The sequence below is a fragment of the Trichoplax adhaerens genome, genomic scaffold (assembly GCF_000150275.1).
Source record: "Trichoplax adhaerens TRIADscaffold_2 genomic scaffold, whole genome shotgun sequence".
Lineage (NCBI taxonomy): Eukaryota > Metazoa > Placozoa > Uniplacotomia > Trichoplacea > Trichoplacidae > Trichoplax > Trichoplax adhaerens.
Genome location: NW_002060944.1, coordinates 9,236,405 through 9,253,300, shown reverse-complemented (window position 1 = coordinate 9,253,300; position 16,896 = coordinate 9,236,405). Strand labels below are relative to the sequence as shown.

General features: G+C 32.4%; 1 protein-coding gene across 1 annotated transcript; it reads left to right on the top strand.

The window, feature by feature from the left end:
- Positions 1-4,946: 4,946 nt before the first annotated feature.
- TRIADDRAFT_53951 (uncharacterized protein) lies at positions 4,947-16,021 on the top strand (the record flags this gene model as incomplete). The annotated part of the gene is made up of 30 exons (XM_002110161.1): positions 4,947-5,484; positions 8,543-8,665; positions 8,829-8,944; positions 9,075-9,250; positions 9,508-9,604; positions 9,695-9,772; positions 9,850-9,924; positions 10,059-10,143; positions 10,279-10,382; positions 10,526-10,652; positions 10,825-10,955; positions 11,069-11,291; positions 11,363-11,454; positions 11,556-11,653; positions 11,728-11,800; positions 11,892-11,935; positions 12,037-12,093; positions 12,217-12,268; positions 12,396-12,476; positions 12,591-12,648; positions 12,771-12,871; positions 12,976-13,041; positions 13,529-13,628; positions 13,712-13,751; positions 13,832-13,990; positions 14,169-14,366; positions 14,491-14,608; positions 14,801-14,903; positions 15,017-15,150; positions 15,992-16,021. The coding sequence occupies 30 exons, from the start codon at positions 4,947-4,949 to the stop codon at positions 16,019-16,021; spliced, it is 3,477 nt and encodes a 1,158-aa protein (XP_002110197.1).
- Positions 16,022-16,896: the final 875 nt, after the last annotated feature.

Here is a 16,896-nt window from a genome sequence, read left to right as displayed (position 1 = left end):
TACATATAGCTATTATATGACACAAAGTATGCTTAGTTGCGAAAAATCCCTATCTTTGAGTTGCGTTTACTGTAATTGTACATATTTAAATATTATCCAATTTTTTACTCGTCAAAATTTATTCATTGATACATACAGAAAAGTGATTTTCACTGCCAGAGTCATCCTTCTAATTAAATGCTAGGCTATCTGTATGTTTAAATAGCCATATTGCTCAACCATTTTATATTTGTATTTGCAATCTTTGTACATATACACACATAAATTTATATATTTCGAAATCCTTTGCCATCGTTGTTTGGTAATCTGTTACCAATGACTAATCTCACATTTGAATATTGTAATGCGAATCTAACTGTTGTGGAATGCGTTTCTTATTATTAGAGAAGTGATGTCGCATAATTAGTATGCTACTGTACGTTGCAAATAAAGTTTATTTCAACTTGATACATTCGTTTGATTTGACCAACAAGTCATGGATGCGTGCCTATATCGTAATTTTATTATACTGGTATACGTTACTTGCAAAAGAAATTAAATATGTGTCGGTAAATAGGAAAATATCTAGTGCTGACTATTACAAAGTTCCTATAGATATAATAGTACAAGTTCTATGATGATTGAAAGCGTTATGATCCGCATGCTATCGCATTAAACTACTGTTACCCTAACAAATATTTTATCAAGATTTATGTTATAGTCTGCATTTTAACTATGGATTAGCGGCAAAAGTCTTGCTTGGTTTAATTAATTACGTATTTATATAAAATCATTGCCCAAAGAAATTAATTCGCCAAAACCTTTAATGTACGTACATTAATCCGTCCAAAAACTCATTTCTGTACCTCCTTCGATATATTTTAGATTTAAATGTGTCAGAAATTAGAATAAGTGTTCATTAATTTATTCCGGTATCTTACTTTCAAACTAGTATTTAAATGAACTGATTTGAGGATCAGCTGATTTCCTTCTACCACTGTAAACAAGCAATTTATTCTATTTAATTTCGGTGCATTGTTCGTTATATTATTTCCGTATAGAAATTGACTATTAACCATAATGATGCTAATTAAAAGACATCAATTGATGATTAATAACATTATAATCTGCTTTGAGTAATAGTAAATTAAATCGACAAAAAATTGAAGTAAAGTATTTTCTGATTGAGTTCTATCATAACTTGAAAGAGCTAAGCAATACCGACAGTATTAATAGTGAGCATTATAACGTCTTTTTAGCGCTTCATGACATCACATTCTATCTTAAGTAAAGACTGGTAGTCAATTGGATCGATAAATTATTCAAGCCAATTAATAAACTGGCCAGGGCTTATTTCTGGATAGACTTTGCAATTAATTTCAATTTTGCCTATTGCGAGATATGCTGTACATCGATGATTCATCACATTACTATCTGCCTTGCATAATAGTTAACTACAAAATGATAAATTAGACGTTGGAATATCGGAGTAAACAGATGAACAAACTAAATTCCATTGTTACTCAATAGCGGATTGCTTCATGCAAGTCTCAATAGTGTTTTATTCATCATACCTCTATGTATCAGTGATCCATGATATTTTAATCTGCCTTTAAGACTAGTTAATTCGACCGATAAATTCTTCAAGTCAATAGATTGAATCCTATTATTACTCAATAGAGCCATTCTGTTAGTTTAATAGCACTTCTAATACCTACATGATATTTTATCATATTCAAGTTTACCTTGAATATCATCCTTAAAAGCATATAGAAACAAATGTCAACCCACCAGAACGGACTATCGAATAATCAAGCCTATATTATCTTAAAGGTAAAAATCGATTCCTTTTATCATGATTAGTCCTGAATCAAAAGCATTAAATTATTGATATATTGTATAGTCTATATTCATTTTAAATAGAACATTTTTACTAAATCATTGAAAGTATTTCGCGCGTAAGCGATCTACCGAGACATGGTAGTATTTTAATTGACAATCTTTTATTTTTTTCTATTTTTATTCATTAATACACTAATGCAGACAGTGGATTATTATTTATTTGGCCATTTCCTCTTGGCGTGGGATACAGCCTACATGACAACATCATTCCGCAGATGGTTTACAAACTAGCAACGATGCCACACATATTGTAATGGCTTTGTCATTTTATTGTTATTCTGTTAAAATAAAATTACAAGTGGAGAGACGAAGACAATAGTCGATGGCTGTACAACTAGACGACTCTTGATTTGTATTGTATTTTATCATCAAAAGAAAACATAAAGATTATTTATTATCAAGTTAAATTAAGAATGATAGTATTAAATGTAAATTATTCAATACATTAGCGGAACAATATAAATTATTGCTTCATTTGATGTTGACAACTTTACTCATTATTTTGCCATTTTTAATTATCGCTATAGCGTCATCTAGCTATACGTAATATCGGCCTAATCTCTCGTATAACTGGATAAACACCAATCTATTTAGTATTACTTTTATTAAGTAGAAAGAAAAGTAGCGTCTTATATCGCAAGATATATATATACAATGCTAGCGTGTTGTTTTGCCTTGTAATGCGCACGATGAAATACGCTAAATAACGCGAGGATGGCTAAGAATAACTGATAATGAATTAGATCATGGAAGGCCAAAATGAACCCATGAATAAACTAATATTAATCATTGTCGATCGATAGGATACATCAAATCTTCCTGTCCATAGGTGTTATCATGGCTTTACAGAATAGTTGTAATCATAAGCGAATATGTAAAGTAATTAACGCGATGGATCAGCGAGGTTATTATTCATTGTAAAATAGACTACAAGATGTAATTCAGATGGAAAGAAAGAAGTAAATTACGGTACTCTACTTTTAATATAAGTATAGAATGTATTTGCGGCTAAAAGGAGCATGTTGTCAATCATTCTACATCATCCAATTGTAGATTAATATCAAACTGTAGACCAATGCGGAGCAAGGATGTAGAGTTAAATCTCACAGTAGGAAGTTCCTAAAACTTTACGGTATCTATACGAGACGATATCTGTCGTAGAGCTTAGTACCTTTCCTATTGCTATAATATATGAATAATAATCATGATCATAGTCATGACTTCTTGATATGATGACCTGATAAGAAAATTTTCTTTTGAATGATTATTAAGTTAATTAGGTATAATTAATAATACAGCATCACCAGATCTTATTTTACAGAAATAATGTCGCCACTCAAATTACCCCTACATATTCATTTCATTTTAAAATTGGAACTGCAGATACCGTCGGCAATAATCTGCATTCGTATTGGATCAAAATTACTATTTTCTGCCATTAGAAAGGATATGGTACCCTTTTATAGCTTGTTATCGGACGAACTGCCAATGAATTTGTTCGTAGTCTTTACAAGTTAACAATGTTCCGGGGCTTTCTTGCTATTGAGTACACAAGCTAAAAGGGTCTAAATACACATACAAACCGCATACTTTAAAATAAATACTAACGAGCAAGATATTAATCCATCAATTGGAACGAGCGTATTTGAGAAGGACATAGATCTTCTAAAATCAAAGTTGTAGTCCAACATGAATACTCCTAGCTCCTAATAAGAGTCAGTTTGATAAAAGCGAATTTTATGTCTCCAAGGCTATGACACCGTGTTTATAAGCGTCAATAAGCTATTTTCTACGGTTGATAAAATAAGGTCTGAATTTCAACCGAAGCTAACAAGAATCAATAATTGTAAGTAAACACTGAGGTCGTTGCCTATTTGCATATTCTATAGACTATTTTGCTTTGCTACGTTGAAATTGTTGATCCATTTGTATCATTCATATAGGCCTATCAGTACTTATTTTAACCTTTTTTATCCCATCTAATCCTCCCTAGATCATTTTTCTACGTCTAGGAAGAAAGATTTCCTTTCATGAGGATTACTAATCTTATCTAGTCACGGAATTAGTATACCATCATCTCGATTGCACTTCGACATCTATGGCGGACTGGACAACCAGACAAGGAGAAGAAGCCTATGTTGCATAAACTCTTAGCGTGTTTCTCCGTCTATAGAACACCAGGGAGGATATTATACTAAAACTAAAATGCATCGGTGTCTACTCGAGTAATTCTCTATACCAAACACTTGCATACAATATCCTGATTGTGCTGTAAAGTAATCATTTCCGTCCATGCCGAATTGCCGCGATGTCCGACTATCACGATACAATTTGCTATCCTTTGCATTGATACACTCGACACTTTACTACTGTGATTTCCTGGAACTTTGAGGCGGAGACAAAAAGTAATTAATATTCAACAGTGATCACTGCATCCAAGCCAAATACAACACATGAATAATACATTAGAACTAAAGGCTTGTTATTTTTTCATCGATTGATCAAGACTAACGATACAATCTAGTTGGAAGCTAGTGTGATCTATTCTCCTATCGAATCCATTATCGACTTAGAGCCATCGTCCATGATGCAATAATATGGTGGTAGTGATGTTTTGGTTATCGCCATCGAGGAAATAATTAATCGATTTAGATTAGATGTTGATTGTTTAGTTAACAAGGAAACGCTAAATTTCAACTGAATGATTCATGATTGCCGTAGTCTAGAGTCAACATATTGATCAAGGTTGAGCAAGTTAATAACTATCAATTTATAGAGAGGAAAAGGGGGCAGGAGAAAAAACGATTAATTACGTTGATCTAACCGATTTGGTGTATTTTCCACTCTTGAACTTCATCGTTTTAACATCGATCAAGAATAATATTATTGGTTTTATTTCGTATCATTTTGGGATCCATTTCATCTATTAATATCCACGATATTGTTCTATAGATTAAGGTTGAGGACAACTGCAATAGAAAAAGAAATGAGACCATCGGTAATCAAAATTCATTAAATTTAATTATCCACCTTTACTAAACTATAGAATCTATAATTTAAAAAATATGGCGAGTCTTCAAGCTGTTAAAAGTCGACAACAAACCAACGCCCAACACACTACCGTAGGTAATGTCAATAGTCCTACAAGTAATGCTAATCATCATGGCAGCCGTAGTAAAAGCTATCAAGAAAATGGACATCACCCCCATGGTGATACGACACCGATAGTTAATCATCGTCATGATGGAAATTCGCGTCAGAAAAGGATAGAAAATAGACGTCAACAAGAATCACCAGACCGGGAAAATAATACTCCATCTAATTCTAATTCAACAAAGCGACAAAAATCATCTTCTCATCATGAAATTATCAATCTTAATCGTCGCTCTACCAAAGATTCCCTACCCAATCATACAACAAATCATGGACGTCCATCGGATTCACATCATGAGAATAATGACTTAATAACGGTTAATAACGGTAGCGATATCGTCAATTTAATTCATCAATTGGTAATTTTACGCAAGAAATTTGCAAAATTACAAGACGAATGCAAGGAAAAACTACGTCTTAATGGAGGAGCATCTTCTGACGAAGCAACTGGTAAGATTATCAGTCATAACACCCCAACATTGATCGTAGGTGGCCTTACAACCTTCTTTATTATTGACCATATTGAATTTTGATGTCATCATCAATGCAATTTATCATAACATTGACTAAAACAAACTACCGCAATCTTGATCGACATGATAGAAAGAGTTTTAGAAGAGTCTATTTTAAACGCTTCTTCTTTCCTATCACTGTGTTTTCCCCTTATTTTAATGTTTGATTTTGATTATATCCAGCGTTTTTTCAACTTAGCGTTAGAAATTTCCATAGAATCGAGACTTTGCCCTTATACTTTTATTAACCTACGTAGCAATTGGATGACAAGATTGTTTACTTAACAAAATGGAGTCTAGAAATAAGACATTTAAATTTTCGATCAAAAGTCTTACAAAAAACTTAATTCAATCATAGCAGTTGATCGCCGTTATTATGACTCAATTCGACAGTTCTTTATTATAATATTTCTTCATTTTGCCATGAAATCGCCATGTATTTGTCGCTCTTTGTTCATCATGGCTAACAGGAGGTCTTAAACTCTGCAGTCTATCACCTTACCCCATACAGTTTAGTTAATTGATTTGAACGTAGTTTCCTGTTGTGCCAACTGCCACATACGGCAGCCTCATCAAAATAATAATAGTATCTCAAGGTAAACTCTATCTATCCATTCTTTCAGATCAAATTTGATGTAATTAAGTTTTGACAGAATAGAAGATAAATCATTCATTTATTAATCTTATCAACATTTTTTAATTTGCTTGACACCAGTAGCCATTACAGAGTGTAAAATGGCGAGGGATAGAAATAGATTTTGATTTCTTCCTCTCTTTCTAGTAGAATTTCAATAAATCCAATTGTAGAGCTACTACAAATCGTTTCAAAATTTCATCGTTCATTTGCTAGATGTTGGACTTGATCAAATATAATATGCGTAGATCAAACGTCTTTCGTGATTTCTTTATCGAGGCCGGAAAAGCTTGCGAGACATCCATCACGCACTTAATAGTATTCTTTCGTTGCTTTATTCGTTAATCGTGATGGAAAGTAGTAAAGAGCAGAAATACCGAATACAGTGTGCTTCCAAGATATTTGTTACGTACTTTATATTCAATAGTATTCCTTCGTTGATAGACATGACGTATGCCGGCAATGGAGTTTTTATCCAAGTATCGATGGCAAAGTAGTCACGGTTCTCTGCCATTTTTTAGCTGAAGAATGTAGTAAGAGTAGAACGACTAAATATTACTTTCAAGCTATTTCCTGATACCGTGAAGGCTAAATTTTTCAAGCAATGCTGCTTATCATCACGTACATAAGTCGCGTTTTAGGGGATTAATTCAATCCTTACTCTGTCTATCCATGTATTAAAAGCAAGCCTCTTCATTCATCTACAATAAATTATAATAAGTCAAAGATGTAGAACTTTAATTTCTAATGCGATAGCTAATACCATTTGATTACAAAATCGTATTCGCTAAATTGAGTCGATCGGAAGAGTTTGCTTCTTTATTGATAATGAATAGATGGTCTATGATATACTGTAGAATGACATGATTATACTGAAATCACTAATGATAGATTATTCTACAACTTGGCGGTTAAAGCCTCTATAAAACATTGTAATTGACGTAACTCTAGATACTGTAAGCAGGCACATAGTAGGCTGTCCTCAATTTGAAACTGATTTAATATACTGATGATAATTTTTTAATCGTAATGATCTAAACTTAACGATGGTGCTTAACGAGGCCAATAGTTTTGATCCGTAAATTGCGAGATAGGCGCTAGCACTGTGCTGTGAAAATAGAATATAATGATAAAGATTACACTTGGATGCAATAAAGTCAAGATTCTATACTATATCAGTATTTTAATTTTTCTTAGAAGCTCAACTTACACCATTAGTTGAGATAAAGTAAGAATTAAAACGTTATTAGCATCTTTTTGCGTAATAGATACTATACAGGAAGCATCGACAAGAAATTCAATATTTCTTCACACATTAGTATATTCGAAATTAGGGTCAATGTATCTAGGCTTGGGATTATCCGTCAGATATATCCAATCGCTAACCAATATAGTCCAATATCTGTCTAACAGTTACGGTAAATAATCTACATGTCTTAAAATTGATTCTAATCGAAAAGACCCACAGGGCAGATAATGGACTGACTGCTATTGCAAAAATAGTTCCGGTTTATGGAGTTTATTCTGAGACTAATCCACTGTTCATAGAATTATCGATAGTTTAAAATGACTTTATGACACAAATTAGATATTAATAAATCATTCATCACTGTCAACAATTTATAAAGGATGCACACAATTTTTTAAGATGTAACATTTTGAGATCCAAAGAATTCAAATAAAGTTTTTGTTGCTAATTGTTATATTATTACCGCAAGTTGTGTTTTACATCGTTTATTTTAAAATTACTCGACTAATCATAGAATTATTAGACTTTGAAATTGCCGAAAATTCAAATTATACATTAATCAATAAAAATAAAAATAAAGCATCGGTGAATCAGTTTCCACTGTTAAAAGTAGTAATAGTTGTAGACAAATTTTCAACGATGACAATATGGGATGCAAGGACATCTATCAAATGTTATTTATTATCCATAATTATTTTTGTGAATAATGCTGAAGGACATTTAATAAGATTTAATCCATACATTTATGCAAGTTTAAGAACTGAAAAATAGAAAAGTATACTGGTCTTCAGATTGACTGATTATAGTGAATGGAATATTTATGTACGGAATTGAATATTTACTGGTGCCTCACTTTTTATTGCGGTTAGAAAAACCGCAACTTTTAACAACTTCTACCAAGATACAGTTATATTTTGTTGCCCAACTTTAAGGATGTAGACTATTCACGAAGTAAAATTATGGATGTGTAACTGCTACAGTTATAACTTTACTCTAGATCATCGCTGTAAAACTGTTAAATTTTTTTCAAATCGCCTTCGCTATTTATCAATTTCATTAGCTGCGCTGAAATACCTCTTAATAAACTTACCATACCTTGATTCTTTTCTTCAGCTTCAGAAACGGAATGTACAACAATTTTCAAGGAATTAAATAGTATTGAAGAAATGATATCATCGATTAAATCGTTAGTGGTTGATTATAATGCTGAATATAACTGGGAAACATCGGTAACAGGTTCGTATTTCATAAATCTGTCGCGAACTTCATCTTTTATATCATTTGAGTCTTTAAGAAAGCAAACATGTTGTTTAATGGTGATATCGAGAACTTTCTTGGTTATTTCTATATCTATAAAAATACAGAAAATAAAAGGATACTCTAAATTTTATAATTATAGACCAAAATGAGCAAACCAAATCGCTGGTAGATGACTTAATACATATGCCAGGACCTCACACGGAAGATGCGGTAATCAAAATGCTTCATATGAGGCTGAAAGCAAAAGAATTACATGTAAGTAGCTGTAGAGCCTCTAAAGCAAAGCCCTTATCGTTAAATTTACCAGCCAGGCTTGATACAAATAATGCCTATCTGATCGTCTCGAAATTGACCTACTTCTTTATTTCTTTCATCAATCGATTAGTGTCGGATAGGACCAGTCTTAATTGCCTTAAACGGCTACTGGAAAAATGGACGTGATTTACATTGGTTAACTTCAGATTCGCCTGTTAGTAAAGATTATCCCTACTTATTAAATATTATTTATGAAGCGAGTCGTCGATTACAAGAAACAAAACGGCCCCAAGTTATTATTCTTAGGTAATATTGCTATAATTTTAGTTACCTACATTAGTATAAACTAGATACGATTGCAATACTTCTAAATTTCATTAGAGTAGTTAGTAAGCATATCAAATGGGTTGATGCAATAGTAGAAATTTTGTGAAATTTTAATATGCCTTCAGTAGATCTTATATCACATAGTATTTGATAAAATTATTTATTTCTATATTGGTACGTTTACCGATGTAAGAGCGTGTATGTGATCATAACAAATTTCTTTTCATCAATTGAAGTGGCGAAAGTGGCAGTGGTAAAACATTTACCTCAAGATTAATGACCAAGATGTTTTTCGAGCACGTTGGTGGAGGTTTATCCAGCGAAATGTACAAAGTATGATAGCAATTTACTGTCATGATGGCAATTTTAATACTCGATTTTCCTAATTTTCTAAAACATTTATTTCCTTTATAATTTGAAAAGAACGTTGCAGCGGCAATTACCGCCTTAGCTCCGTTAACTACAGCTAAAGTTGATACAAATTTGGACTCAAGTCGAGTTGTGAGTACAATTATCATCCTTATTTCATTTCAATTTCTAACCTTATTAAATTGTAATTTGTCTATCTGGTAACATAGGGCTACTTTACTGAAATTGCATTTTCGGAAGGACTAATTGTCAGTGGAAAACTGACCTATGTTTCGTTGGATCAGGTTAGGGAATATATTCCAATTTTCCAGGCTAAAAATTGTAACGTTGACTAAAAATATCACACGCCAATATCAATTTTATTCAACGCTTTTTAATATAATGAAAGTTGAACTCATTTTTTAATCTCTCTTGGAAGACACGCATAACTGCAACCTTGAAAGGCGAAGGAAATTATCATATATTTTATCATTTGCTGTCAGGATTATCTCAGGAAGAGAAAGGTAAGCATTTAAGAATTAATGGAAAATGATTAATGCTTTTGGCTATTTTAGTTTGCTTAAAGTTACATGAAGTGGTTAATAATAAGAACGCTTTCATTTTGAGTATTCTCCATCTTTTCAATTTTCTATCTGTAGTAAAATTTTATTTACAAGGCTATACAACGCGAAATTTAGCTTATTTGTCATCGAAGGATTTTGAGGAGTTGAATCCAAATAAATTAGCCTTTAATAAATGGAAGGTAACCGTGATCCCTTATACTCCTATTTTGATCTTTATGCCTATAACAGCTTTAAATTACTTCTTCCTTCTATTTTTATGCAATATTTTATCATATAAATTCTCTACGATCATATAATAAAATATTTTTATTGCTACCATTAGGCTGCTTTGTCATTATTGGGAATAAAGTTTACTGATGTGGTTCATATCTTAGCTGCTATTCTCCTCCTTGGCAACGTCCAATTTTCTGACCCAGATGAAAAGGATCATAAATCATCTGGTAGTAATGGTAAAAATAACTTTTAACCCTACAGTAAATTACTGTACTATAATATAACAATCCACCAATGCTACCTTAGCACTAAGGATTACTTAACAATCACATTTCAAAGCGATGGTAATAAACACCTTGGCTAAACATGAAATAATATCATTTTCTCACTTTCATTTTTGTGAAAAAGGGTCGTCTACGGAAGTTAAATCAGCCGCGAGAAATTTGGGAGTTTCAGGCATTTCTTTATTTCGATGTTTAACTACAAGAACTAAACTTATACGAGGCCAACCAGTTCGTTCATTAAATACGCCAGAAGTTGTACGTATAATCTACATTGAGTAGTTCTTCCCTTGAAAAATGGCCTTTAGCTGATTCTACAAGTTCTTGCAGTCCTTAAGATACTAATAAGAGAATTTAATTTTATTTACTAGTCAAAAGCAGCCTGTAATGCATTGGCTATGACATTATATGCAAGAATGTTGTCAGCCATTATAAGACGAGTTAATTTACTGCTACGAGGCCATGCAACCCAAACCAAAAATGCTTCTTCATTATCATCGGACAGCGCTGGTTCGTCAGTTAGCTCTACAGAGCCCAAAGATGCTTCAGAGTCGAATAAGAACCCGAATGAACATTCGCATTTTAAACGATTTCGTAAGTCTAGATGTATTTTCGCTTGTTTTAACTAGGATAGCTAACATAGCTCGTATTGATTCCATGAACAGCGAGTACAGACCTGAAGAAGCAATCAAATCTTCTGAAAGGTTGTACTGGATCACTAGGAATTTTGGACATGTATGGATTTGAAATTACTAACGTAAGGATTTTGCAATTCAGCGGGATAACTCTTCAAATAGATAATGTCGAAATGCCTTGATAGACTAATTATTCGTGCATATCAATTACTGTCGGTTACAGACCAATAGACTTGAACAACTTTGCATCAACTTTTGCTCAGAAACAATTCAACACTTTTATAATACTCATCTTTTTGAAAGCACTGCCGATGCCTTCAGGTAGGATGGAAGACATTGCTAATCGTTTTAGTAAATGCAACAACGATTTGATAACTTTCTTCAAATTGATGTAGAAACGATATTGGAATGGAAATTGACCTCGGCTACGTCAACAATACGCCCTGCATTGAATTATTAATAAGCCCAGTACGCTATTTTAGCCCTTTCTTTTTAGCGCTATCTTTTCCTATATGCCTATCGTTCTACTAAATCATTTTCCTTATAAATTTATTAATAGATTGGCATCTTGTCCATTTTGAATCAGGAATGCCTCAATCCTAGGTAGTCTGAATATTCAATGGTCATTCTGATCACAACATTAACACTGATTTAAAATTTACTTATGTCTCAAATTAATATAATAACCAAATTTTATTTCTTAGAGGGGACACGGAAACATTCATAAACAAAATTAAAGCCGAACATGACGATAATTGCTGGTTAGTACTATAATCAACTTAAATTAATGTAAGCGTGTATTTTTAGAAGGACAGACTGACATAGTACTTAACCATTAAGATTTTTAAATGGATTAAAGATGATATTTCGGATAATATTTTTAGGTTTTCCAAGCAATCGGACTCAGAATTTGGTATCATACATCACCATGGTGATGTAAGCTACTGTTCCTATGTTATATTTTCATCCTTAGCCTTATTCTTGCCTCTAAATTACTGATGTAAAATACATTATTTTAACTACCTTCAATACCGTACTAATTCAATCTATCAATGGATATTAGGTTTTATATGATTCCTCTGATCTTATAACGTCCAACAGAGATATCATCAGTGATGATGTTATTTCCATCTTTCGATCACAAGTAGGTTTTAATTAATATCCTGAAGCAATTTATACTGATACTTCTCGTTATAGCGAAGACGATATAATATAGCGGCCGTTAATAATTATACTTTCCGTGCTGTTTTTGTGTTAGAATTGTTCATTTGACTTTTTAACGCATCTGTTTTCGCAAGACCTAAGATCAAGTAGAGGTACGGAAAGATTTTGCTTAATAACTTGAATTGGTGCCATCTTGGCAATTTTCGTACTTTATGTCAGTAAGTCATTGAGAATAGATAACCTTGGTCACAATTTGTTCTATCAAACTATATAGGAAATGGAGGCCTTCCAGCAAATTCACATAGAATAACTTCGAGTTCTTCTGATAGCAATGATACTACCGATTATCGAAGAACTTTCCTACAAGATTTCCAGGTACAGACTTAGATGTCTAAAAAGTCTAAGAGCAGCTTTATACGAATATTAATATATGCGTATTTCATTGATATTAAATTAATCTTTTGGTTTACTTATAACAGTTGCAGATTGATAATTTATTAAAAATGGCAGCTGAAGCTGATTCTTACTTTATCAGATGTATTAGAGTAAGTAATCCTTAATCATAATTTTAATTATCAGCTAGGACAAATTTGTTCTAACTTGCTATGATAGCTAATAAATTTCAACGTAAATACAAATGTTCCGGTATAACTCAACTTTTACATATAGATTGACTATTGCCTTGATATTGATCTTAAAATATAGTCGTAGTTTTATGATGAACACTGGTAAATTCTAACCTTAATAGATTACTTAGCTATTACTTAATTTTCTGTATATAAACGTATATTATCTTTTTAGACTGATGTTAAAGGATAGTTCTAATTTTGTAATGAAAGCTCTCAAATTAGCTTTAATATAAATAGTTAGCTATAACTCATATATATCTTAATATATCAGTTATTACCTTTTCGGACGAACATAAAATTTAATCCTAATTTGTATGATGAAAGCTCGCAATTTGTGTCTTTAACGCAAACGTTTAGCTATGATTTAATTTTAATCGTACGGAAATATCAATAAACTTTCTAGACGAATACCAATGAAGTTCCTAACGTATTTGATCGAGTCACTGTGGCTCGACAATTGCGTGCTTTGGAAGTACTAGAAACATTAAATTTAATGACATCAGGTATTATCATCATACTTTGATTTTTCTCCTTGGATCCTGATCTATCCATCCTTATTTCATTGTTACTTTAATCATGATTACAGGTCTGCCATATCAATTGCCACTACTAACGTTCATTAGCCGGTAATGCAGCTATGATGATTAGCAACATGATATTATTAATTGATATCGTAATTAACAATATTCTTGTTCTACTTCCGCAGCTATCGATGCTTCTGTTCCAATAATCCCGATGGAGGTGTTGAAAATTCGAGACATTTATGTGAAGCAATTTTAAATATTTTCCTTGAGAGACTGGATCAATCAAAGCTATCCAGTGAAAATGTAAACTGGGCCGTTGGCGATAACTTCGTTTTTCTGAGGTACATCCACATTATTACTATAATTAATAAAATTTGAGTAATACTTTTGGGGAAAAAAAAGGGACAGTTTTAAATATGATATTACGCCACTATTAGGTCGTTAAAAGAAAGAAAGGTGTTGGCAACAATGCCATTTTTAGGTGTAAATTTAAACTTGTATATTTATTGCATTTTATAGTGAAGATGCAATGCAATACTTGGAATACATGAGAAATATCTTACGTGAGCAAGCCACAGTCATTATCCAAGCGTTAGTAAGGATGTACATTTGCAGAAAAGCATATAAGAAGATGAAAAGTAGCCAAGAGATGAGAAATAAATCTCGGAGAAGTCTTCTTAATAATTCGAAATCGAAGACAAGGCAATCATCACTTAGGTAGATTGATGAAATACTTTCGATATTATTTTTAAGTTATTCGGTGCTTATTATGGATATAACTTCCCATTTTGTGACAATTTTAATCAATCATGAAACTATTTCAATGCTGTTCTTCTAATAGTGACGGAGATAATACTCGCCATCCTGTACCAAATTCTCCTACTACACCGAATGGCAATGTGGTAATATGTGATGAAGATGTTATCCAGAAAACTTGTGAATTATATGGTTTCAACGCGGTAAGTGTCCACTATTCCTAGAATAGCATTTATAAATCGTTATTGGTATATAGTCAAATTTTATTTTATTCCATGGTAAGAGCCTATTTTGAACAGGAAATTTTAATCCTAACTATATTTTTGGAACTTTTAAGTTTCATCTAGCAACAATGTATCCTATTTATAAATTCTTCTTTAATTATGTCATTCTAGGCTACACCACCGAGTATACCTCAATCTAGGCCTTATGCTGTTATTGGCAACTCTAGAATAGAGTTTCCTCAAACAAGAATAATGAGACAGCCTTTCCGACATGGTAAATGCTATGACGATAAATCACTCGCGCTAGAAAGAAATTTCAATTTTCCATGCGTAATATCACGAAATTGCTATCCCTCTAATTTCCATTTCTTTAAACCTGTACTATAGACGATTTACCTTGGAAAGTAATTCGTGTTGGAGAAACAGTAACAGCGATTGCTGCTTCGCCTAAAGCTGGTTGTTTTCTTGGCGAATATCGTGGATATAGATTGCATATTCCACGTCGATTGACTGAAATTATCGTAAGTCTTCTTAACGAATCGATTTTATCCTGTTTTACTACATGACTGCTATTATATTTCTTTCTATCTATTCATTCAAATTCATTTTCTACCTATATGGAATGAGATCGATCTCTAACTTCTCTTCATGTGATATATAGTCTCCTTCTCCTACCATATCGAATGGCTCTGGAAGCAAGAAAGGTTCCGTTAGCGATATTTGAATTTAGTCCTATAGTGATATACTTTATATTATACCTTTGGTTATTTATGCAATGGGATAAGTATTTATATTGATAATAGTATTATAGATATCCCAGGATTGTTAGTTTCTTTTTAAAATTTATCAAGAGGTTTTATATATCCAAACGAATACCAAATTAAGAAATGACTACCTGACTTTGTCGGTTACAAATTTCCCCTCAATATCGACTGTATCAAAGTCAGACAATGTCCCTATAAATATCATTGATTGTATTGCTAATTTATATCCCTGTTACTGTAGCTATATCTGTATTTTAAAATATGTATCTAGGGTCTCATTATTCTTTTAATAATACTACTGAAAATATATATTTCATTGCAATATTTGTCATTTTTATCAAGCAAATGTCCCTATGGCAGAGCTTATTACCCGTTTCATTATTATGATTGAGTGCGGGCAACGATATACATTTTTAGTTTTACTACTGTTAGAAGAAATCTTTTAGTTGGTATAGAAAGAATGAAGGTGGCAAAAAATTATTTGTATATATCAATGTTTGGTTATGACTTGTATCTCGATCATCATTTTTCTATCTTTCTTGTGTATTGACGATTTGTAAGAAGAAAATTTTATATGTATTCTCAATTTCAATTTTAGATTATTTGTTTATCTCTTGTGGGTGATTAATTAATTCATGATAATATTGCTGTAATCGGGTACCAAATGGATTAATTCTAATAATTGTACGAGTTGTTAATGGATATTGGATAGCCGTTTTTGGATGACTTATTCATGATTGATATTTTATAATGCAAAGGTTTGATTTACCATTCCTTGAAGTTTTGATTCATTAACACAACATATATTCCAGTGTCGATAGTGAAAATGAATAGTAGCTATCGTTTATAGTCGATCATTAAGTATAATAAACTCTAATCAGTCATGCTAACATTGGATTTTTCCTGTGAGTATAATGGATTTGAGTTTAATGGATGCTACTTCATCAAAATAGCTTCTCGAACTGAATGATTGACTGGACATTCCATTGCGATCCTTTACCGTCCTCACAGAGGATGTTTTCTACCTCTTAGGCAGTCGATCATCAACTATAATAAACTCTAATTAGTCATGCTAACATTGGATTTTTCCTGTGAGTAGAATGGATTTGAGTTTAATGGATGCTACTTCATCAAAATAGCTTCTCGAACTGAATGATTGGAGAGGAATAATGATTGACTGGACATTCCATTGCGATCCTATACCTTCCTCACAGAGGATGCTTTCTACCTCTTAGGCAGTCGATCATCAACTATAATAAACTCTAATTAGTCATGCTAACATTGGATTTTTCCTGTGAGTACGGTATAATGGATTTGAGTTTAATGGATGCTACTTCATCAAAATAACTTCTCGAACTGAATGATTGGAGAGGAATAATGATTGACTGGACATTCCATTGCGATCCTATACCGTCCTCACAGAGGATACTTTCTAACTCTTAGGCAGTCGATAATCTCATTTCTTTTTCGATATAGATGAATCCACTATGCCAGAGGAGAGAT